The 26007-nt window shown below is 38.4% G+C and overlaps 2 protein-coding genes across 2 annotated transcripts; both read right to left on the bottom strand.

The window, feature by feature from the left end:
- Nucleotides 1-19094: 19094 nt before the first annotated feature.
- Nucleotides 19095-20994, bottom strand: LOC306892769 (hemagglutinin/amebocyte aggregation factor-like). Its single transcript, XM_079454048.1, has 5 exons — nucleotides 20748-20994; nucleotides 20581-20659; nucleotides 20260-20448; nucleotides 20039-20191; nucleotides 19095-19898 (listed from the first exon to the last, which is right to left on the bottom strand). Exons 1-5 carry the CDS (start codon nucleotides 20800-20802, stop codon nucleotides 19853-19855), a joined length of 522 nt encoding a protein of 173 aa, XP_079310174.1. The 5' UTR covers nucleotides 20803-20994; the 3' UTR covers nucleotides 19095-19852.
- Nucleotides 20995-21479: 485 nt separating this feature from the next.
- On the bottom strand, nucleotides 21480-25533 carry mapk12b (mitogen-activated protein kinase 12b). The gene is made up of 12 exons (XM_079454046.1): nucleotides 25043-25533; nucleotides 24100-24229; nucleotides 23937-23995; nucleotides 23720-23831; nucleotides 23588-23617; nucleotides 23277-23324; nucleotides 23058-23172; nucleotides 22822-22893; nucleotides 22388-22467; nucleotides 22200-22278; nucleotides 21933-22106; nucleotides 21480-21717 (listed from the first exon to the last, which is right to left on the bottom strand). Exons 1-12 carry the CDS (start codon nucleotides 25159-25161, stop codon nucleotides 21641-21643), a joined length of 1095 nt encoding a protein of 364 aa, XP_079310172.1. The 5' UTR covers nucleotides 25162-25533; the 3' UTR covers nucleotides 21480-21640.
- Between the last annotated feature and the right edge of the window lie 474 nt (nucleotides 25534-26007).

Raw genomic sequence — 26007 nt, 5'->3', positions numbered from 1 at the left:
AATGGATTTTATCTTTCTATTGTGTAAAGTTATGTGTAAAGTTAAAAGTTACATTATATGTTTTGTAGGTTTTAGTTTTGTCAACCCAAAACTATTTTTAAAATAAACAAAGGCGTGTGTTAGAGGTAAACGGTTTTCATAATGAGTAAAGCAACACTAATGTAACATTACATTTACAAGTACAAGAAAGAAGTATGTCTTTAAATCGAAAGTACTTTCATCCACTTTTTAGAGACTTCTTAGAAATGTCCTTAAACTTATGTCTTAAAAAATATAAATAACATCACCAACCAGAATCCTCTCAGTGAATTTCCACCATCCTAAATATACTTAGGACTTTATGTATACTTATCTTCTAAGGGTAACATGCCAACTCTGGCATTACAGGTCATTTGTATGTTTTTCTTTCAGTGCCATAATGTTGTAGTTTTCTGTCTTAGTTTTTTATTTTGTTTAAGAGGATTATTATTATTATGCATTAAGCAGAAGTAAAATGTTGGTGGACTATATCTTTTAAATATGTGGAGAGAAGGCCTGTGCTGTTGATCCGTGTGCGTGTCAGTGTGCCACTTTCGCATCTTTCTTCTTCTCCATCTTTCTTGCACCAAAGATAAACACGCAATCACACGTTTCAGAAATTCGTAAACAACCTTCGCACACACAAACACCCGTAGACAAATTGTCAAAGACATCATTCCAATTGAAATAAACATTTAGCTTTTCTTTGGCTAATTTGAGTCTCTCTTTATTCTCTAGGCTCGTGTGACTCATCGTGTTAAATTGTTGAGAGTCTGTTAGGCCTAAACATCACCAGGGAAAAACATTAAGAGAGAAATAAGATGTTGCATGAAGAAAAAGGTGAATGAAACAGGGGTACCGGCCAGAGCGTAACATACATTAAACCCCTCACTGCTGATCCTTTGTGCCTGAATCTTAACCTTTGTAATGTCAAGGTCCCCTGTTGTCGAAATCAATATGCTGTGGCTGTGATTTTTGCTCTTCTTCTGTAAGGAAAACAAATGGGCTTGCTTTCAAATTTCTTGACAAAAACCAGTAGGCTACTGTCGGTAAATGAACATCAAAATAATTACATTACGAGTTTATATTGACAAACAAAATAAACAAAGCTGTTTTCCTTATGTGTATACACTTTCATTTTTTCAACCTGACAGTTTATTTTGAATTAGTTTAAGACGTTTAGCAAAGTATTCCCCGGGCCCTCTAAAGAGTCCCGTACCCCCGGGTGAGAACCCCATGCATTATGCCATCTGATGCTCCTATGCAATAAGTGCATTTGTTGGAGATAAACAGAAAATGACACAGCATGTAATATTGCGTGCGGTTGCTAGGATTCCAGTTTAAGGCATTCCACACATATTCAGTCTAATCCTTCATTCCAGGCCGTTCAGATCATTGACATGTGATTAGTGTCTCTTCTCAGAGAGGGTTTTTGCGGTTAAAATGACTAAAAGTGATGTGGTGTAGGTATGTATGTATAGTGAATTCTTTGGACTTCTTTTATGTATTGATTTTTTGTGTATGACATCTCAGCATTTATGCATGCACAAGTTTGCATGACATTTTGCTGTTGGTAAACTCTTTAATTTTCATCAAAGATGAAACAGATTTGTCTACCCAGCCAACTATTTTACCAGAAGTCACATGGAACTACTTCATCACATTCAGCTGTGTTCACTTAGTGACCCTTTACAGGTTTAAAGCTCTGTTAAAGGGACAGAATGGAAAATGGAACTGCTTTCATCATTTACGCATCGTCATGTCATTTCAACCCTGTAAGACTTTCTTCCTTTTGCTGAATGCAAAAGAAGATATTTTGAAGAACGTTGGTAACCAAACAACATCGGACCCTATTGACTTCCAGTGTATGAACACAAACACACTGAGACATTTCTCGAAATATCTGCTTCTGGTTTTGATTCATGCGTTGTTCAACCGTACGGAGAGGAAAATCTTGATGTGTTTAGTGACGACTGGTTGAAACGTGTGTTGAATGTTAGTGTGAAATCACACAGGTGTGTGTATGTGTGTGTATGTGTATTCATTAACTTAATGTTTCCTCCTGACCTCTCATGGACACACCATTCAATATAACACACACACTGATTTTATGGCAGAACTGCTGAACGTTTTTTGTGCTAGTACACTCTTAAAAGTAAAGATGCTTCACAGCGATGCCATGGAAGAACCATTCTGCCAAAGGTTCTTTGAAGAACCATCTCTTTCGTACTTTATCATAATCTGAAGAACCTTTTTTGCCACAAAGAAACAGAAAGGTTCTTCAGATGTCAAAGTTTCTTTATGGAACCAAAAGGTTCTGATGAACTTTTTGAAGCACTTTTTTTCTAAACTAATGTATTGTATTTGTTTTAATAACCATAATGCTTAATGCTGCTATATTTATATGGACAAAGGAGTGTCAGGATAGATGATTTTAGTGCACTAAGGAAAACTTTAATTCCTTCACCCAACACCTTATGTTGCTGGAAACCTGATACATGAGAAGCAATAAAGTTTGAGCGCAGGTTCTATTACTCTCTCTTTTAATTACTTTAACAGTGCCTTTTCTCCCTCATGTAGCTCGACTGCCACAGTCACCATCTACTTTTATTGTACGGACATTTGTGTTCGGAGCAACATAAAATTGACTTTCTCTAAAATATTTAAAAAACGTTAAAAACGTTTAACATTAAATGAAAGCCGTGGTTTTGGAGTCATATATCTGATGTTGCGTTTGTGACCTGATGGCTTTGCTCTTGACTGACAGGCTTTAATTGGTCTATGTGTGTGAGTGTATGTGTGTTCATAAAGGTTATAAGGCATTTTAGGGGGGTGGCTGGCGGCGGCAAGGGTTCAGGTTGAATCCAAACGCTTTGAAACCGGCTGGTATGAGATCAGCTGCGCTGAGGGTGAAAAGTATCTGATTTCTTCCAAGTGGAGTCACAGACTGATCTCATTAGCTTTTGCATTGTTGCTTTGCAATAAAAATAGACTCAAATAATTGAACGACAAGATGGTAGATGCTTCAAAATACTATGGCAATAGAATGAAACCACTTTTGACACTTTATTGTTAGTGATAGTAGTCTATTATAAAAAACAAACAGACACACAAGGCGTTCAATATGCAGATAAAGCAGAGATACAGCAATGATATAAATCAGCAAATATGTGACCCATACCTGTATGATCTCACCATCTCACCACACTCTTTAATCTCTGGTTGTCTTTATCATCCATTTCTTTATGTTATAAAAGATAATGTTTTACCCTCCTTCACACGATGATTAGATTGACATAGCATCTCTACTTCCAAAACGTTGTAGACGACGCTGTTTCAATGTTTTATGAACACTTGGTATTTTCAGGGTGTTGCCAACGGGAACAGGGTTCGGCAGGCCGGCATAACATCGTTGCCCACTCTCGTCAATATCAAAACTACATCATCAAGAATGCAAAGTCAATTTAGCAATTTTGCAAGCAACTTAGTAGTTTTACCACTGACCGTGTTTTGGAGTCTTTATTAAGTTTATATTGTATATAAAAGTGGTGATAGGATATAAAATATTTAATCTAAAATTGGTTATTGGATTGAACAAAATTGGATGTGACTGATGTGCGTCTCATAGGGACCTTCAAAAGGTTTCTAAAAACGGAGTTTATACAAAATATCATACAAACATTGCACGGATTTTGTTTTCGTAAACAAAAATGTTGTTGTGCATCGGTATTTTGAGATTTTGTGAAAACATCCTGGGCAGATATTTACATGTTGGCTGTATTTTTACTCTGGTAAAGATGAAGATGCATTTGCGACTAGAACAAAACTTATTTCAAAGTTTGCTCAGATATTTTATCAAGCGTATGTCATTTAAAATGTCACAACACTTGGTAACCCAACTGCAACAAAAATGCAACGCTGTGAAAATGTTTAGTGCTTGCTGGGTTTGTTCATGTACACAAGCAACACAACACAACTGAAACTCTCCCTTTATAATACACGAAGCAGTGGACACTGCGATAAAGTATGTTTGTGTGCGCGTGTGTGGGTTTGTTTGTTACTTTAACCTGCTGTTGCTCTGACACAAAAACAAAAGATGCACACTTTTCAGACTTTCCCTTTTCTCCCCCATAACCATTTATTACTGTCCTTTCCTCTCACCTTACAGACCTGTGACCCTTTTATGCTGCACTTAGGGACGATGTCATCACCGTGGGCCTCAGAAATGGAAAGATGACAGCGCTATGCAGGGGACAGAGAAGTTCAGGCTGTAACGTGACCTTGCAGACGCTCCAACCATGTCTGCTATGGGAGGCCTCAGTGTGGGTCTTGACCACAATCCCCCCCGCCCGGGTCCAAGTGACCCGACCACCACTGCCGGAGATTTGGAAGTCTTTAGGAACCACATGCTGGGGTGATGTGGGGTCCGACAAATAGAGGTGAGTTATAACCTCTGGAAGACCATCACAGTTTGTGTATATGTGCGTGTGTGTGTGTTGAGTAAAAATGGTTTGATATCATATGTCAAGAGAGCAAAAGGAAGACGGTGAAAGAGTAACAGGGAGGGACAGAAATAGAGGAAGGGAGAGAGAATGTGATCGAGTTTACACATAAGCAGAATTCAGTTTCACTACAGTTTGGCTCGTAAAATAAATACAGTCACGTCATGTAAATGAACACGGCATTCTAGTAACTACAATACCTAAAATTTCAGGAGTCACAAGTAAGTTTTAAAGGGCATGTTTGGTCGAAATGTGCTGCATCAATGTAATAGTTGCATCACTGACATATGACATGAGCCGCATGCTTCGTAGGTTATGCATTGCTGTCAATTATAGATACAGTATTAGTGTCTATGTCTTTCAGGATAGAAAATATTAAGGAATAGTGCTGGATGCAAATTCATTATGCTAAATAAATCAAATCAGTGCTTGTAAAACTTTCCTTGCTTTACAGAATTCTGACGTTTGTTCAAGTTATCTGTTACTTCTGCGTAGTCTCCGTCACTCATCATTTTCTGTTTCTCTATCACTCATTCTCTCTCTCCTCCCTCTCGCTTATTCTCTCTTTCTGTCTCATGGTTCCTCTGCTGTACACATTTGATTTTCCATTTATAGCGGTGGCATCTCCACGTAGTGCCAGACTGGTGCGCCTACGCTCCACTCGGGCAAAAATGGCTCTGACATTTTTCCCCAACCACAGGCGAAAGTACACACTCTCTCTCTCTCTCTCTCTCTCTCTCTCTCTCTCTCTCTTACATTTAGGGATTTGAATCATCCTGATCATATGTTAAGTGCTGTGATAAGTAACTTGTCCTAATACCTCAAATTACATGGCATGTTGAGACCAGCTAAATCACTTCTCTTAGACTTACGGTGTTCACACATTTTCATCCAACTCGAGATGAAATTTCAGTTACTGAGATGCAGAAGAATTTGAATCTGTGAACTTCCCTCGTAAAAACACCATCTTTGGCTTTGGCATCATTATGTAATAAAGGGTGTGTGGGTTCACGTTGACCAGCATCAGCACTTTGGACACTGACAGGACAGAATGGAAAAGACCAAATGAAGGAAAGAATCAGTGTGGTTTGAATTTGTCCTGTCTGGTTTGAATATGAGGTGTGTGTGTGTGTAATTCTTCCAGTGGAAAAGCTTCTCTGTGCACACAGCTATTCTCGAACTTATCAATCTACAAGTGTTTCAGCGTTTCCCATGAATGCTTTTAAACAGAAGATGGATGAGGTACTCTACATCAGTAAAACTGCTGTGACCCAATCATCATATTTGGTTTTCATCCAAGTTGTTTTAACTGACACTGAGGCTCTTGTAGAGGTCGTGTGACTTACAATAATTCATGCCACACAATATCATTTTTTTTTAGTTTTAGTTTTTTGTAACTGTGAACTAATTGCACAACTGCTTATGTGTTGAAAAGTTTCGATAGATGAGAGCATGACCCCACTCAGCCATTTAGCTTTAAATGATGTTGTAAGATGCTGGATGCAAGGTTTTTGAAATCATATGTTTTGTTTTTCTTGGGCTACGTATGACAATCATAATTGAGAACTGTGTCAGGTGAGCGAGAAGGCTTCCAGAACGTCTGGGGTTTGGGGTCAAACGACTAAAAGATAAATGAGTTTGTTTTCTGAGCCAATACTTATTATCGTGAATGGAATATTGAATAATAAAATCCGAGACGATTGTTCATAGACTTTCGGTTTATGGTTCAGTTTAAAGTGCAGAAAATCAACACAAATAAGATCTTTTCCTGTGTGACCCTCGAATGCCCCAAAATGTGTTTGAGGAAAGTTGCATTACAATGAGAGTTTAGGAAAACTAAGAGGAAACTGATTATGTGTCAGGACATCCCCTGGTCAACCAGCTCAAGCAGAGGATGAGTGGTCATGTGAAGACACAGATGGACGGGCACACGCCGCATCTGTGTGATCCGAGCATGCCACTGTTATAATGGATCTCAAACAAAGCATTGCCCCGCGTCTGTTAGAACAGCACAAGGCCATTAGAGCACGGCAAATATTTGGCCATGGATGAAGCAAATCATGTGATTGGTTTTATGGCACTCGCTTTTTCCGTACGTCACGATAACTCGAGAGCAGCGCGTCACGCGCACCTGTTTACCTGTAGTCAAACACTCCAGAAAGGCCAGAAGGAAAGCCAAACACTTACTTCCTACATCTAAAGGTCATATCTAAACCTCGAGCGATTAACATCACCTCGACACGAGTGCTTGCAGTGATATTTAATAATGGACCTGGCGTCGAGTTTAAATGGCCATTATTGCACAACTGAACAAACATTACACAACCCAAAGCTGAACTCTTATCTGGTATTTGTTTTTTTTACGCTAACATATGCCACAGTGCAGAAACGCAAATGCCCCACTGCTGTAATACGCTTTATATGTGGTTCTTTACATCACATCAAAATGTGACATGTAAATAAATAGGGGGCGGAGCTAGGAGTTGGCACATCTATGGAGAAGGAGGTACTGGCGAACCCAAGGTCATTTCCAGCTCCTCAAAACAAAACACAACATTTTGTTTGTTTTTTGTTTATTAATAATTCTACAATTGCAAAACCAAAAACAACGTTTTTGAGCCAACATCCATGTGTAGGTCATTTTTCAATGAAAGCCTTTGGGATCATTGATCAAATTACATTGCTTTATTAAAGAGATATTTTACCTCCCAAATACAGTTCTGTCATAATTTATTCACCTCCCTGTGGTTCAAAACATGATTCCGACTCTCTTCTGTGGACAACAAAAGAAGATATTTTGAGAAATGTCTCTGTGGCTTTGTGTCCATACAATGGAAGTCAATGGCGGCTGATGTTGTTTGGTTGCCACCATTCGTCAAAATGTCTTATTTTGTCATCTGTGGAGTTAAAACTAATTCAGTTTATTTATAACAATGCACTCTGAAATAGATTTTCACGTATGCAAATATCCCATTTAAACAAACCTTCCCCCTGAACATGATGACCTACAGTAGTCTAAACATAGCAAGGACAGAAGCTCGCCTGAAGCTTCTAGGAAACGTCTGTTTCTATCTAAAAATCAATATTGTAATGCGATCGGGCTCAAACTCACCACCGGCTGAAAATTCAACTGAAATATCAATGCAACTCGGCTCTGCAGCCCGACTTCCCCACAGAGCTGTGATGGGTTAGATGCAGTTAAACCGTTGAAACCGCTGTGGCTTATCCTGTTCAGTTATAATCTGTAAAGCTGACTCATGTGCTTGCACACGGTTGATCTCATGCCAATCCTCTGACACAATAACTAAGAACTGCACATCAGGGATTTCAGAATGCACTGGGACGTGCTGGTGTCTTCGCGAATGGCTCGCTGATAAAGTAAGATCGCCCTCCAGTGGCAACATGCCAAAACCCCTTGCAGATCCATTTCTACTTGTAAAAATCTCAACTTGGCACTTTTGCACATCAATGGTCAGGGTTTGACTGTTAACAGCTCTGATGGCAAGACAAGATTGGGCCCCCCCAAAAAAAATCTGTCGACAGTCAAGCAGAAGTAGATATGTGATGAAATACTATTTTTGAAAGCAATATTTTATAATTATTATTATTTAAATTATTTTAAACGATAAATTGGCCCACTTTTAGAATTATTATTCTATTCTTTAAATGACAAAGCAGACTGAAAGTATACGTTTTAATAATTAAATTTAAAACAAGTACACTTCAATGCTTATCTTTTTAAAAGAGTTGGTCCACACAATATTTTCCACTGAAACTCAAACAACTTTCTGTGTTGCAGAAAAAGATTTCATTCCTCAGGCCGTCTGCACCAACCAAGCCAGTCAGCTGATCCGTCCCCCCGCACATGTCCTCTACAAATCAGGAAGGATGCTGGACTCAGGGGACCCAAACCTTCAGCAGAATTATGTTTTAGCCTGGTCTGTTGCGGACATGCATCTACCACCACCTGCAAATGATTTAATGTTCCAAAAATACATCTGTGTGACTATCACACTAACTCTCTGCACATTTGAAGTTAAATGAGAAGTCTAACCGTGTCTCTCTCTCACAAACAGAGACAAAAACCAGACGGGGAGTCTGGCTGCTCCACAGAGGTGAGGTGGGGTGTGAGGAAATGCAGGTATTGCATTAACCTCACGGTGCGTATAATCTCTTATATAATGACTCTTTCTCCTTCTGGTTAATATTTAGTTTATTATGCCACTGTTGTTGTCCCTCAGAGGCTGAAGGTTGATGCGCTTTGATCTCCTGCCATCTCAGTTTGGCTCAAAGTCATCGTCCTTATTCGAGCAGCACGGTGAAAAGTGGGTCAAGAAGAAACGCTGGCAAACAGGAAAGAGATTTTTTAGATTAATTACAGTGTAGGGATGTCAATTCTGTCAACTGCTCTTTACCAAAATGCTGTCTGATGTTATTGATGTCAAACGTGGCACAACATGTCTGGATGGAGCATACTTGCTTCTCAAATTTTATATAAATGTTTTCAGCCGGTATAATTTTGGTTTGTTCCTCTGATCTTGAATGTGGTGCATTATAACCTCTATAGGTTTTGTTCTTGTTGGAATTCGACAAATTTAAATCGACTCTTATTGAATGGAAAAGAGCACCTTAAGCATTCCTCCCTTTATGTGAAAACTTTGTAAAGATTATAGAACAGATCCTTAAATTGTGCAGCACCTTTTTGTTTGACAGGTGCGTCTCATCTGGTAAGGTCGCAGAGACAGTGAGAGAGGAGACATAATTGTGTCCTCACTATTTAAAGAGCGGACGGTTCCGTCAGCAGATCCTGACCTTTATAAAGCATCCGTTCACCTTTACCACACACATATTGGACGGGATAAGAATGCCATGGCATGGCATTAAAAACCTCGGATCCTCGTATCATCTCCTAGACCATTCTGGCTTAGCATCAAAACAAATGCTTCTCTAGCAATGATGGCCAACAATAGGGCAAATAATTTATATTTACAGTAGGGGTTTTTGCAAGACGGGACCTGCATGTGTTCAGCGTCAACATTTATAAGATAAATGCCTCAGCCACTCCCTTCTTCTGCAGATTTTCCTGGCGCTCGAAGATGCCGAGCAGATTCCCTTATAGTCCAACATAAACATTTGTATTATACAGCAAACAAGCCAAAGTGTCAGACCAGCGTGGGTGTTGACCTATGAGTGTTTGGGAAAGACAAAGACGTTTGTGTTTCCGATTTCTTAAACTTACAAACCTCTAAACATACACAAAGAGAGGAGCGCCAGATGTACATTGTTCGCCCTAATACAGCGCTTTGGAATAATCTGGCCGTAAATCAAAAGACAACAGCTTGCGTCATAAGCAGATACAATACTGTATACTGTACATACAGTAAGAATGCGTGTAGTCCGTGTTTCTCTGCACGTTACTTTTGTGTACAGATTTTCACCTTCTGGGCTTGTCTGCAGATCTTAAACTGTTTTAAAAGTTATAATCCAGAAACCATATAGATTATCATAAAGATTGAGCAATGAAATCAGACTTGTTCACACTGCGTTTGGTAAATGTTGGAAAGAAATCCTGCCATTATGGGATTATGTGAAACTCCTTTTCCACACCCTCTCTCTTTCTTTCATTCTGTCTTTCTTTCAATTCAACCTCGTTTCTGCTTTTTGGCCTCAAACTACACAACACGTCCCTACAAAGTCCTGCCTTCACTCTTTATTCACACTATGCCCCTTTAGACTTTAGATCTGTTCTTTCATAGGCCTCTCTCTCCCTCTAGTCAGCTGACAGTCTGGCACTCCGCCTCGCCGGCTGACTGAGCCGAGCGCCGTGGCAACGTGCAGCTTGCCATGTCCTCCTGTCGCCACGGGAACCAGCTGCAGAGAAACACAGCGAAGCTGGGTCAATGTAGCCTCCCACAAATTCATTCAGGAACCTTTTATGAAAAATGTCCAAATACAGTACAGACACTGTGAGACTCACTGTAAACCGAGCCTCGATTTTTCCCTCCTCCAGTTTCTCATATTACAATACTCACTGTATAGCAGTACGATGAAACTTAGGTGCGTGTTGACAGTAAAGAATCTGGGATTCTGAGAAGGATTAAATGTTACATTTCAAAGAAGAATATTCATGATGAATTATTAACTTTGAAGGTTAGGCCTACCCATCAGGAAAAAAATAACAGATGAGGTGTTTTTAATAAGTGTATTACTTCTTAAAGAGATTAAATAAAGAGCAAATGGAAACTTTTGATTGAATCCTATGCATCCGTCCCAAGGCCTTCTTAATGAGTATTAGATATGATTTCAACAATGTCTCAAAGTGAGCTCAGATTTGACAAGTCTGCAAGTCAATGTTATTGAAGATCTTAATATGAACTCAAACATTTTACATCACTCAATATTATCTACAATACAATACATACAATTGTCTCATTTGTTTCTGTTTTCCTTTCTTCTAAACAAATTTAGGACAAACAACGTTGATACACACATTGGTAAGTGGATTTGTCTTGAATTCGATTATTTTGTATCATATAAAAAAATAGTTTTTACATGTGGAGAAATCCAAAACTCAAGTTCTGCCTAACATATTATAAATTGGAGGCTACAAATAATTATTTTGAGATGTTGAAAGCATCTTTGCACACACAAGCTGTGTTCTTAGAGAACATTGTTAAATGTCAAAATAAATGAAAGTCAGATCCCAAGTGAATCTGAATCAATAAGGTGTGAGAAAACTCGTATTTTCTTACTTTCAAGATTTCAGTAATCAGATGCTCCTCTGTAAGAGTGTACTCGTGTCAGAATCACCGGGAAGAAGCTTACTCACCTCACAGCTGCCAACTTGAGTTCCCCTTGGGAAATCTTGAAATTATGACCCAGGCTAAAAATGGTCTCCCCTCTGAGTCAGTACATGCTTTCAAATATCATCACTTGAAACCAAAGCCAAAGTGTCTTTTGTTTACATCTGCACTTATTAACTTAACACACTCTTTCATCCAAAGCACGAAAAAATGCTAGTCGCTGTCTTATAATGCGTTCGGAGAGTCTGAACTTTCTCAGCCACCTGGTAATGTTCCAGAATCCTGTTTCACCCTGTTTTGTGTCTCTGCGTATGCTGACACACAGACTCTGCAGAATCATCTGAGTGAGCAAATGGATCCGGTTTAGCAGACGGGTTCTGCTTCACCTCAAAGTTATCACACGGGACATGTTCATCCAAGATGGAGAGCAGCAAACAAATAATGTGCTCGATAATCTCGTTGTGGAGTCTGATATGCTATAAATCGCGAATACTCACAGGAAAATGTTTGAGACAGGTGTGTCCGTAAATCACAAATAAAAATGATAATACAGTTGAATTGTATTAGCATGGCAGAGGATGTGCAACTCCTTTTTCAAGTTTTAAAAAGTTAGATTCATAATGACACCAAACTTATAAATCTATTTAAATATAACCAAATGTTCATTTTTTCTATTTAAAAATTATCTATTAAGAGCTGTCAAATGATTACTCGCATCCAGAATAAATGTGTTTACTTAATATTTGTCTGTGTATTGTGCATATTCAGCATGCACATGTGCATATATATATATATATATATATATATATATATATATATATATATATATATATATATATATATAATTTGATGTATTCATTTATGTTTACCAATAATTCATATTATTTAGATAAATGTTTATTCATTCTTATATTTTATATTTTTCTTAAATATATGCATGCATGTGATATATACAGTATGATATTAATATGCACAGTACACAGACATACATTATATTATGTAAACTTTTATTCTGAATGCGATTTATTGCAATTCATTGTTTTACAGCCCCAATGTAAAGCTTTATCAGCAAGCCACTCCGTACAAAAAAAACATCTCTCACTTTCTTCAATACAGATGAACGCTTTTAATACATAATTCTGCATAAATATGATTACTCAGATGCCACACTCGACCGCTCCAGACATGTCGCCATCTTGAAACAGTCAACGTTTAAATTGCTATCATCAATCACAGAATCTATGAATTTTCCAAGATGCCACAGACTTTATTCTGTGAAAACCGCCACGATTTAAGTTTGGAAATAAACTTTCACAGTTAGGAATGTGTTGGTTCATGTTTTTATATGTTTTAATTTAATTTGTTAGCGACAGCTACGGTTCCAGGTGCAGTCAATTTGCTCTTGTGCCTTCCATGGCGGATGGTTTACGCGTAGCGGCCCATAGGAACAGCTGCTAATTCCGATTGTTATTGGCTATTTTCAAAGGGAAAAAAACATTTTAAATAACTCTTGGCTTCACATCTTGTTTTAATGGAAATGACCTCAACACTCAAAGCTGCACACTTCAATGCGTCTTTAAAGCGACCAATCAGAATGAGGTGATAATGAAATAAGCAACTCAGCATGCAGAAGCCTCCCGGAGACAAAGGCTGATGTCATACTCTGTATGTGTGTGTGTGTGTACTGGATGCCATATCTCAGCTGATGTGTATACGTATATACTGTAGTGTGAGACGCACATATGTGGACCACACACACGCACACGCTTGCGTTTGTTGGCTGTAAAGTTTGTGTGGTGCCACCCAGACAAGCAGGTTACTTAAACAGCATGGCCTACAAATAGAAGGGCGCTTTCTCTTTCACAAGCGAGCACATACATTTTCAGAATGGGGAGTGTGATGGACGGGTAGAGGGAGGTACTGAGATCAGAAAGGCTCTGCAGCTGTGGGTCTACGTGAGTCCTGGCAGGGACACACTCTCTCTCTCTTGTACCATTCACTCTCTCGCTCTCTCTCTCCTTCCTCCCTCACTCCCTGGCATCAGTTCCTTTATTCTCCCCATTATTTTTTCAGTTTCTCGCCTCATTCAGTGTCGCACCCCCCCCCCCAAACTCCCATGAGACCTTGACAATGAGAGATGTTTCACTTTAAGCGCGATATCCGAGACGTGTGAAAAGGCACTGCGAGGCATGGGAACCAGTTTCCCAGCGCAGATGCAGATGTACCTGCAATGAAATCTACTTTATAGGCCCAAAAAGGACATGCTATACCTCCGTTGATTATAGCACAGTTATCTGTTATATTATTGGGCTGCTTTTTCGTGTGTCCCTCTGTGCTGATGTTCCTGTTTATAACGGGACCCTTCACACCGACAGACGTTTTGATTTAGTGAGCAGTGTGTGGATATCAGCTCTCGTTCAGCCGGATACACACTGGCCATGAACCGGACTCCTCTATTCCACGTTCCACCTGCTAGATATACATCAGCACGACCATCTGCAGCAATCTGCAACCTGCTTCCTTCATATTACACAATAACACACTCTGTCACTTTGCTGGTTTGTTTCTCAGCACATGTGACTTGCTAAATATTAAGTTCCAGTCAAGGTCAGTTTAAAAGACTCAGAGAAGAGGGAGGGAAAACAGAAAATAGAGACAGAGATAAAAAGAAAGAATCAATGAATGAGAGTCAAAGCCAGGGACGGGGCAAAGAGGGCATGTGAAATAAAACAATGTCGCTGAAAAGAATGAATGAGTCAAGGGACTGCTTTAGTAGTTTATAGGCACTGCTTTTAAACACGTGACTGTTCATTACCAATCCAAACTAAATCTGTACTGCCTCCTTGTGGTTGGTGTCTGAAATTAGCTTTTCAAATTTAAACATGCAATTTCCCAGCAAACACAACCATGTGGGGCCCAAATGGGTTGCACTTGGGCTGATATCTGGGGCCCACCTGGGCAACCCAACTGGGACCCAGCTAATTTTGTCCGCAGTTTCCATGGTGGCCCCACATGTGTTAGCCCACATGGGCTTATGATGGGCCCTTAATAGACACCATACAGGCCCCACTTGGGTTAACCAGATACCTCCCATTTGGTGTCTACAGGTGTATGCCTAGATGGGTTAATGATGGGACCCAGCTAGGTCTTATATGGGTCTCCTATGGGCCACAGTTAGTATACATATGGGCTAATTTATTTGTATATACTGTATAGTTTGTATGGGTTAAATTATTTTACGCTAAATCCAAACATTTATCTTATAAAAATCCTAAAGGTATTTAATGAATCAAAACCAGCAGTGTATGCTTTTAAGCAAAGTTTATTTCAATTTAAAACTTCTTTTGAATCATACATACATAATCATACATACATCATTCATACATAAAATATAAATTCAAACTTTCTAAAACACATGTACATTTAGAATTAAAAAAAACATATGTACATTTACAACTTTGTGTATTATAATCGTAGAAAAAAAACTGTGCAGCTCCTCAGTCCTCGTTCCTCTCTCTCCCAACAGCCCTGTGAAAAGACAATAATTACTCAACCATGATTCCACTTTTCACAGTTAAAACAACGGGTGTCAGGTTAGCATTCTGGCGCCAAACATCAAGATTTAAAATTAAAGAGTCTTTTACCCATCTTCTCCATGTGCCCTTGCAGAACGATTTGTTTGCATGATAAATATGAAATAATGTTTTATTTTTATGTATTGTTAAAAGTTGTAAAAGCTTATTTGTTAATTATTGACAGAGATCTGTCCCAAGCTGCTTTATACACTAGAGTATACTAGCTTCTCTGCTATGAGCCCTGATCTAATTGTTATAACGCTAATCTTCCTCGATCGTGAGCACACCGCATGGTGCCAAACTTGTAGTTTAAGTATAAGCTTTTTCGTGTCTTGAACTATTAGATTGCGTTGGGAACAAAGGCATAATTTACAGCATTATCGTTTAGCATTGGCGCCAGAAATAAGAAAAATATGACGCGATATTGTCTTCATTCTATCATGACAAGTGTCAAAACTAAGTTTTTGAACCATAATGAAACAGTATTTTCATACTTAAAGATATATACATTGTGTATATATATATATTTGTTTAACTTGTAATTCTTACCTTCTATAAACTGCAGGCAAAGTTCAGCCAAGTCTGTGGACGTGCAGGTAAATGCTGGCGGCGCGATTCAAATACTTATAGGGGGAGGGGAATTGCTAAAGGAAATCTCACCGGATCTTTCTGCGGCTGCATCTCGCGGTACTTTGATGACATACGCCAATGGTTCTGCGCAGTGAAGACCATTCTTTTTTTATTCAAATATAAATGTTGGGTACATTATTCAAATACATAAAAAAACCAAACACAATATTTAAATTATAGCAATATCAAAATAAAACAATTAAAAATGTTAAATTAACACTAAGTAACAAAATACTTTTATATTTTCTAAACATTACATTGAATTAGATAGGATTTCCGCCTTAACACCTATATAGGTTTGTCTCCTCGAAATGTACATTTGTGGACACTAAATTTGGCTAGAAAAAGAAACAAATTAATTAAATAATACTCCTTGTGAAAAGACATAACTGTAGCCCATTTTAAACCCATGCACACATTTCCCATGAATTACCCAACTAGAAACCACATGGGGAGCCCACCTGGGTTCACCCATGTAGGTCCTATCTGGGTCGCCCAAGTGGGCCCCAGATAAGATGCCCATTTTGAGCCCATGGCTATACCTACTAAATTTGGCTAGAAAAAGAAACAAATTAATTAAATAAAACTCCTTGTGAAAAGACATAACTGTAGCCCATTTTAAACGCATGCACACATTTCACATGAATTACCCAACTAGAAACCACGTGGGGAGCCCACCTGGGTTCACCCATGTAGGTCCTATCTGGGTCGCCCAAGTGGGCCCCAGATAAGATGCCCATTTTGAGCCCATGCCCAGTCTGTACCCCTGTAGCCCATTTACAACCCATGTGGGCCCCACATACACGTGTTTGCTGGGTTGTTTAGTTGACATGTATATTTAATTTGTAATACATAAAATACAATTATTGTTAAATGTATCATTAGGCAAATTTTCATGAATATTTATTGTAGATTAGCCTACTATAATCAGTTGATTAATCCCAGGGAAGTAAATTTATTGCATTCTTAAATGTAATTAATAATGTACTCGCTTTTAATTTATTGTGTATTTTATTCATAATATAAACAAATAAATAAGTAAATAAATAACAGAAATAAATAAATAAAAACATTGTGATGTATCATCATGCGATTTAACCCCAGGGGCAGAAAACTGATTAAACTGTGGACCTGATGGCGTTTTGTTGTTAATTTTTGGTAATTTAGCAAATATCAGATGTCTTAAAAACCATCAACATTTTTATTCTACTAAATATATATTTATTTTGTAGGCTACTTTACATTGTCTGTCACAGGGATAGGGGATTCCCTTTCTAAACGAAGTTCATGCAGCGCTGCGCAGACCAATCGAGGTATGACATCAAGCATCGCGAGATCTGTCCTGTCAAGGTACTTTGTCGTCAGACTACGATCGGTTTGCGCAGCGCTGCATGAAGTCGAACACACCTGAACACACAAAACGTTTGATTAAACTTGCATGACCACATGACTCTTGCTTAACAATCAGCTGCCGATCATGGCGTCACTCCCCAAACACGGGCAGGTGCTTGGTAGGTTAATGTCACATTTAATACACATTTGATATGCACAGAGCGGGTTATACAGTAAATGCGCGTGTTATTATGTTAATCCAAAACGGAGAAAACGTAACGCTAAACAGCAGAGCAGTTATGTCATGACGTCACTTCGCAGATAACTGGGATCGCGCAAGAGGAATTTCCTCTAGAATATCGTTTTGTTTAAAGTTATGTAAGTAAAATAATGTCATTACTCTAACATCACTCGATGACATTTACGCACCGTGCTGTACATCATAAATAGCATTAAACGCGAGTTAGTTATCGTGTCAACTAAAACTAAAACTATACAAGGACGCAAAGCATTGTGGTAGTTGTAGTTATTATTTCCAACGGAAACGTGTAGGCTACCTCGAAAATATAGCAGTAGTGTCAGATGGGCCCTGGCATATACTGTAGGCCATAGACACACACACACACACACACACACTCTTAGTCTTTACTATAAGGCTACTGCTACTTCAAACTTATAAGGCAGTGTTATTTTATTCATTCAAACAAAACTCCGAAACAATCTACACGTCTGTGGTTTATTCTCCACTACGGCAAAGTGGTTATTTATTCTGTTGCTCGTCTTGTCTAAACATATTATCAAACATGGCGTCATCTAGTGGATTCCAACAAATAATAGGCAGAAATAATGGATTTCCTTATGACAACAATTAATTTTATTGAGCAACTAGAGACATGATAAAGATGTACTATATGTATATCGTGAACCACTGAAATATGTTTTACGAAATGTAAACGTGATTCTGATTAAAATGCCAAAAAAGCGCAGCTCTCCCATTTGGTTCAGTGGGCTTTAAGTGCACTGTTGCCCTCACTAATATGGCGGCGCCGTTGACGTATATCGCAGCAGCAGAGCAATGTGGCCAATGCGGCATCTAGTTATTTATAATGTCTATACTGTAGGCTATAGCAGCTTCATGGCCTTAAATAATATTTCAGGGCATTTTTTTATTAAAAATATTTAAGGGTATTCTTTTAATTTTTGTTTTGTCTGTTTCAGCAGTTTATGCCATCTCCAATCACCCCATCTGTGCTCAGTCATAAGTGATATCTGGAGGAACTGGATATGGCTGATCTCATATGGTAGGCTATAGTAAATTCCAAAAAAGGACGAATGCAGTTTGCATTTATTACTTTGCATTTAATATTATTGCATGGAAAGGATTACAAAGGTTGAACACTGAGCACAAAACAGTTTTTTTGGCAGAGTGGGTGTACACAAAGTGTCAGATCCTTTTTTATTACGAGACTGTATACATGAAACAACACCATATATGCACCAACACCATGTATCTTCAGCGTCGATCTCTGAAAATGTAACGGGCTTAATATAAGTGAGTATTTCACCAGATAATTATGGTGGCACATGCCAGTTGAATTCCTCATCAAACCAGATGATGTACGTAGTCCATTGACAGTTGGTTGTACAGTCATTACGTCCTTAACAGCAATGAAACTGCCACCTGTGCGCAAACACTTTACTGACACAAGCTCAGGTGAATTATATAAGTCGATCAATAATCGACCTACCGTCTGACTTCTTGTTTGTTGCTATGGAAAATCCCCATTCATGTAAGAATATAGTTTGTCAGGCACGTAAAGGTGATTTGTTCATCAAAGGCGTTTACGTAGGGCGACCAGAAACATTCTGAGCTAGTGAAGCTCTCCTTACAGCCAATGTCCCACAGTCTGTCTTCATAAATATTATGATGTTTGCTTTTTGGTTCCATCAGGCAAAGGAACGATAAGATAAACAATTTAGAAGTTAAACCTTATTTTGTGCCTGAAACTACAAGATTATTTATTTTAGACAAGGCGATCTCTACTCGCTGGACTTTCTGCTTACCTCTTAATGTAAGATATTGAATGAGTGTTGGGGCAAGTGAAACTAAACTGCTGATCATAGTCATTGATCCAGTTCGATTCTGTGGGTATTGGAAAATACACCCAAATTCATAAAATTTACCAAAATAGGTCTTCGAAAGCTCTAATAAATCGATTTTATTTAAGGTTTTCCCACCTTGTTCCTTGATCGAGGCTGCCACCAGCAGCAGAAACAGAGCTGCACCTCTCATGATGTTCAAGAGACTACGTTTATAAAGACATATATAGTCTTTAAGACATTTAGGTCATCAATGTAACTGTTATGCAACCAAAGGAATAGACGATGCTAAATAATGTCCCGAGTTACCATCATATTAAAATAGGAATTACCTTGATTCCTGTGACACGTTTCGACCCTGGCGAAAATCTTTTTGCGTTTGTGAAATACTTCACAGACATATGTTGTCCTGGAAGACACTCGCCCTTAAAATACTCCCACTAGGGCGATAAGCAATGTCCTGAACTCTGGATTCGTGTGCTCATTGGATTTCGATCTTGTGTTGTCTATATCTTTTGTATCTTTTCACTATCTTTATTTTCATATGGTGTCCCTGAAATTGCACTGAGCTATCGGCATTTGAATAATGACATTGGTTACTGGATTTGGCTTTAATTCTGTGTTTATTGTACATCTAAAAGAAATTCGAAGGTTATGATTAGAAAATGATCATTTTCAATAAACATTTAATATATAAATCTGACAGTCCAGGTTCTGTCTGAGGCAGAACAGCTGTGATTCACTGGCAGACTTTAGCGTCAGTACTTGTAAATGATTTACCTGTAGACATGGATGCTTACAGTCTCATATCTGATCAGAATTTGCATTAATCACTTTAAAAGTTTCATATGTTTATTTGACTTTTGAATGCAAATAGTAGTGTGTGAGAATCTCAACATTGCACTTGGGAACAGAACGTATACATCCAGCGCCGGTCTCTGAAAACAGAATGACATCACATGAGTGAATATTGAAATGTGACATTGCCTGATTTTCGTCTCATTTACAGTCTTGTTCGTGACAAGACAAAAATAATAGTAATTTATAACGAATTTTGAGCCCATATTGCGATACTCACTCATGTTTATTTTCATGGTAGCTTTCAGCGCCCACCAGGTAGTTATGGTTTGGTACGGTCCAATGGAAAGCCTCGTCGAACCAGTTCACATACGTCGTCGACTGACAGGCTTTATTACAGTAACCGCTGCTTCTACAGCAGTAAAACTGCCACCTGTGTGAAATATTGACATCAGCTCATGTAAATTGACATTTGATTGTAGATCAGCTATAAAAGCTCACCGCCTGTCCTCGTGTTTGTTGCTATGGTAGCTGCTTATTCCCGAAATCACATTGTTTGATGGGCACTCGTAGGTGAATTTCTGGTCAAAGTCGTTCACGTAAGGTGTCCAGAAACATTCTGTGCCGGCATCAAAAGTGTGCTTACAGCCAAATTCCCACATTCTGTCCTCATGGTGGTTGTGATGTTGGCTTTGGTTTCATGGGAACATTGAAACAGACAAATATAAAGATGTTTTTTGCTCAGCTTTGACCACATTATCATAATGTTATTATAGTCAAACAAGCCATACAGTTTGATTCGCTGATTGACCCTTTATTCACCTTTTAATGTAGGATATTGACTGTCCCGGGGGGCAGGCAAAACTCAGATCCTCATCATAGCCATTTTCCCAACGTGGTTCTGTAAAGGTAGAAAATAGAAAGTTTACAGTGAATCTAGCTGTAAATATCACATCAATCAATTTGGTGCCAGTTATTATTGTGCTCACCTTGTCCATTGACCAAGACTCCGGCAAACAGCAGAAATAGATCAGCTCTTCTCATGGTGATTTCAGGAGCTCACAAAACATTTGAGATGAAAAATGTGCAGCATATATAAAGATCCCCGGAACTCAAGGTCATATAAAACAAGTTGTGGGTTCGGATTTAGTTTGAACAGGTGGGGCTGATTATTTCAAGGTGATGCACTGGTTCAGAAAAATAAACGTTAATTTTTTGTTCTATTTCCTTGTATTTGTTATTATGTGTTAATGCATTACATGAACTAACCATGAGCAATCGATTTTCCAACATTTATTCATTTGCTAATGTTAGTTAATACAAATCCTACTGTTCATTCATAACTCACATTAGTTCATTTTGAAAATGTATTAGAATTAATAGTTTTCGGTATAGCTTTAACTATAAATGCTGCGTTTTATTGTTTAACTAAGTTTATTGTAAAGTTTTACCTGTAAATCACCAAGTTCCTTGTGGTTTTAAAGAATTTTGTAATTTGGCCAAGGGTACATGCCTGGCGGGTGGCCATGATTCTTTGTTAATTTTTCACCTGATAATAAACACAATTTTGTTTTGTAACCTATCTGTCAACATCTATGTCTATTTGTACTAGGCCGTATGTCGGTACTGCTGGTGATGTTTGTAAATAACTTTTGCTTGTACACAAATTGGCCATAGTAGCTCAATAGAAAAAAGACAATTAAATAAAAACAAACATAACACTCATCATTAAATGTTTTAATTATTAAACAAATGTGCTAGACATTATTTACAATCTATTGCATTAATGAACTAATGAGAACATTTCTGTTCTCTTTCTCTCTTTCACACATGCCCAGATAGTGCTGGATTATTTAGCTCTCAGTCTTGTGTGCGTGTCCACTCAAAGGAATGTTTCTTTGGAGTCTCTGATCTCTGTGATGGGTGGATGAAATGACAGGATCTCTGTAAACGTGTGACCTGCGTAGGAGAAACAGAGATCCCAGTAAATAAAAGCTGAAACATCAGAATAAAACATCAACTGTGACTTATAATATAGATATAGATTATATAGATATCCTAATATCATTTTTCCTTTTAAGTGCCCCCTTGTGGAATATAACTATGTATTGTAGGAAAGCATTAATAGCTAGAAAATGTAGTGGCTAAAACCCCTCCCATGACCCCTTTCGTACGTTTCCATTGGTCCAAGGGCAGTTCCATGTTATCCATGGAGTGGTCGTATGGCAATGCCTCTGTCTCTTCCTCGGGTTCTCTGAACTCGGTGAACAGGGGGAGCTCAAGAGCATCTGTGGCACTGGCGCGTTTTTCTGGATCTAGAACCAGCATTCGTTCTAGAGCACCCACGGCTGACAAGACACAAAACATTTCTGAGTATGCAAAGCTATCGATGAGATGGTCGTTTTTCTGTTATAATATAGCAAAGGAGAGAAATGGCTTACCTTCTGAGCTAGCTTTAAAGAACATTGTGTTTAAGTCTTTCTTTGGTACTTTAGGTAAACCTCTAATGTAGTTTTTGGCCTGGGTTAACAGATGAAGAAAAGCCATGTGCATTAATTGTACATGTATGCAGTTGTGTGCACATGTATGGTATGGATTGGCTCTCTCTCAGTGTCTGTTATACACTCACGTCTTGGCTTTGTAGTTTCATAACGAAATCCTGTGCTGGCGTGCCTGTGATTTTCATGATTTCTCTCAACTGGTCCAAATCTTAAGTCTTGGTCAAGGATTCAGTGGAAAAGAGTGGATACAGTACAGAGCCTGTTGTGCAGTTAAAACTTTCGAAAGAAAGGGAGCATAGTGCTTACGAGGCCAAAGTTTGGGGTTCATTTCCTAGCAGGAATGTAGGTTTTGATAAAATGTATGTTCGAATGCATTACGTGTAAGGATAAAAGCATCTGGCAAATGCATAAAAGACGTTCACCAGCAAACAAGGAAATGGTATGGTACCATGATATATGTAAACTTGTGCTTTTTCATAAAACTTATTTAAACCGAACATCAAAAGCATATTGGCCCTATTGCAGAAACAATGCTACGGTTACATAATGAGAGAAAAGATACGGTCATTTCCTTTAAAAAGTGGCCTCCCAAGTAACATCTCTGCCATGATGCAGCCGACTGACCAGATGTCAACTAAAAAAAGAAAATCAAGTCTATCAATTATATATCTATAAATTCATGAAAATTAAAAAAATGGCATTGTATCACCAGTGACATCTAGTGGTTAAGCCTCTTAATAACAACATCTGTATCTGTGTTGGAATGTGTCTGACTTTTTACACAAAAGTGTCTCTCACCTGTTTGTGTGTAGTGCATCCAGTTCAGGATAACCTCAGGTGCTCTGTACCAGCGAGTCACAACATAACCCGTCATTTCTGAATCTGCCTGCCTTGCAAGTCCAAAGTCCAGGATCTGCATCAAACACATGGCATTGTATATACGTATACGAAATATTTGAAACTTCAGGATGTAAGGCAAAAGGAGACACTCTTTAGATACATTAAAGTATAAAATACCTTTAGCTCACAATCCTGGTTTACTGCCAAATTTCCTGGTTTTAGATCCTGAGGAAGGACAACCCAAAATGGAAAATTACCATAAACACAAACGCTTCATTTTAAAACATTTATAGAGTGAGAAGAAGAAAACAGTTGATATTATTTATGTTATGTACTAGGTTTTAAGAGAAACGTGCCTCAATAAATTCTCAGACAAGTTGAAAGAACAGAAAAAAGGAGATGGACAGAGGATGATTGAATGTCGGGCTTGAATGAAGTGGTCACCCAACCCCCTCTGTGCATCTTATTAAACTCTAGAGGTCACATACCCTGTGAATGATCCCGGCTGAATGAATGTACTGTGGAAGGGCAGATAGAGAGAGCAAAAGAGAGATTTATAGACACCACAAAGCTATAAACAAGTGCACTGGGCTTTACAAATCTGTGCGTCTGTGTCTAACCTTCAGTCCTCTCAATATTTGATAGACCAAAAACTGGATCCTGTCCTCTGACAGTCTCTCCATCTTCATCAGTTTCCCCAGATCCGTGCCCATATATGGCATCACAAGGTAACTGAGACAGATTATACAACATCAACTGCATGCTGTTTCATTGCTTGGAAAATAAACATTTTCTGAAACTGAACTAGCCCTCACATTAGAGGAAAGATCTACTCACAAGTCCTGAAATCTGTCCAACAAGATTTCTGATGTGAAAACATCAAGTAGCCCAATAACCTGTGCAACAGAAGGTTTGAAAATGTATGTTAGTTAAATGTTAGAAAGTGAGCAAAAGTGGCATCTTAGGAAAACCGTTATAGAAGTAAAAGGTGTTTACATACATTCTCATGTTTCATATGTTTGAGGAGTCGAAGCTCTCTGTAAGCACGTTTGGCAAACAGTCTGGACTGAAACGGTCGGTGGAGCTTCTTGATGGCCACACGCACACCCGTCTTGCGATCAATTGCAGAACTTTGGACATATCGAGAAGAGTAAGATGTCAATACTTGACACATTTTCCTATAACACCTTACACACTATCCTATACAAAACCACTGGATGTTAAAATACAATGGATATTGTCCATAAAAAACATTACACGGTAATTTCTGAGAATTACATGAAACATCTCCATGTATGACTCTAAGGACACCCAAATATGGTTAGAACAAGATATGGAAGCCTACATAGAAGTAACCAAACACACAAAATATATTGCTATATTTGCTATATATATATATATATATATATATATATATATATATATATATATATATATATATATATATATATATATATATATATATATATATATATATATGCGCACCAAGCGATACACTTTTATTACTTTTCATTATGAAACTTAAGAAACTTGGTGGACATCTGATAAGTGTTTTAAGACCCAGACTAAAGACCAGATGAATGTCTTTATTTCGTCAACTTCTGCTTGTTAAGCACATACAATGACCCCAGCGGGAGGCTTTGTTATGTGAGCCCTTGTCTTGCAATGGGAGAAACGTTTGCAAGAGAATTCACCGTTGTTGAAATGAATATGCCATGGGGATTTAATTTAGGAAGAAAGTTTAGCAAACACGCCAAAGGACTACAAATAATGCCATGCTACATTAGTTGTCAATGTGACGTTTTGCGCAACATCCATTATTTTTGCGTTCTGCTTAACCAATTACCCCAAACATAACGACAACGTTTTAGCCGTTTCGACCTAAACAAAAAAGTTTTCTTCAAATTGAAATGTAAACTTTTAAATATTGAGAATGTATTTACCAAACGGTCCCGTATGCTCCGGTTCCTATTTGGATGAGATCTCTGTATCTCTCCGGTACGTCCCAAACGGTCCTGTTTATCTCCTGGCGACAGAATCCAGCCCTGATTCGGAGCGACATTTTAAAAGTTTCAAAGAATGTATTTCAAGTTTTAAAATGCGTTTAAATGTTTTTCCGTGCTCATGATTTGATGGTATTTTGGTTAAAATACTCCGAGAGGGAGCGCAAGTCGAGCCCAAGTTGGAGAGCGTCGGGCGCGTTTGGGGGCGTTCCACAGTTTCCACAGTACGCACGGGAGACGCAGCAGTTCATATATTTAAAACGACGCAAAACTTTCCCTAAAATACAAGTCTGTAGTTCCATTCAGTTTCATTTAGTACATCAAATAGAATAACGCTTTAGGGTGTCATGAAACCCACATTCAACCAGTTGCGCAAATCCATATTATTACGCACACGCAGTACTTTCTTGTAAACATTGGACACTCACTCTAGTTTAAAACAACACAGACACGGGTTGGAGGAAAACTGTTTACATTTTATTAAGAAAGTAGAGGATGAGGGGATGTGGCTTCATGCTGGAGAGACAGATGAGTCACAAACAAAGGGAAAAAGATCCGTCCCGTCCTGTTGAAGTTGTTTTTTTGTGAAAAGGCGTGCATGATATAGATACACAGTTACACGGAGGGCACAGTGTTAAGGCCACATAGGCAGAACTTCACCACATTTGTATGACATTTAAAAATATGTTTATTTGCTTGGATAAATACCACATTAAAATCTGAAGTCTTTTTTCACTGGTGTAATTTTTTTTCTCGATTGTATAATAGGAATGTGTTAATGAAGGCAGGCCAGTTAGTTTCTTTCATTTACATGAAGTGTTAACCACACCTACATGACTTCCAAGTTGCATTAGTCATTTAGGATGTTTCAACACATACCATTATGTAGACACATATTGTGAAAG

The sequence above is a fragment of the Barbatula barbatula genome (genome assembly GCF_947034865.1).
Source record: "Barbatula barbatula genome assembly, chromosome: 4".
NCBI lineage: Eukaryota > Metazoa > Chordata > Actinopteri > Cypriniformes > Nemacheilidae > Barbatula > Barbatula barbatula.
This window is presented reverse-complemented; position numbering and strand designations above follow the sequence as displayed.

Bases quoted from the DNA above. Each gene is read 5' to 3' on its own strand.
- LOC306892769 (XM_079454048.1), bottom strand. From the start codon at position 20,802: ATGAGAAGAGCTGATCTATTTCTGCTGTTTGCCGGAGTCTTGGTCAAT. The intron at 20,449-20,580 runs GTGAATAAAGGG...ATGAAACCAAAG, and splicing joins TCAATATCCTACATTAAAAG to CCAACATCACAACCACCATG. The intron at 20,192-20,259 runs GTGAGCTTTTAT...TATTTCACACAG, and splicing joins AACAAACACGAGGACAGGCG to GTGGCAGTTTTACTGCTGTA.
- mapk12b (XM_079454046.1), bottom strand. From the start codon at position 25,161: ATGTCGCTCCGAATCAGGGCTGGATTCTGTCGCCAGGAGATAAACAGG. The intron at 23,618-23,719 runs GTTAGACACAGA...GCCCTTCCACAG, and splicing joins AAATATTGAGAGGACTGAAG to TACATTCATTCAGCCGGGAT. The intron at 22,279-22,387 runs GTGAGTGTATAA...CTGTTAACCCAG, and splicing joins TGAAACTACAAAGCCAAGAC to GCCAAAAACTACATTAGAGG.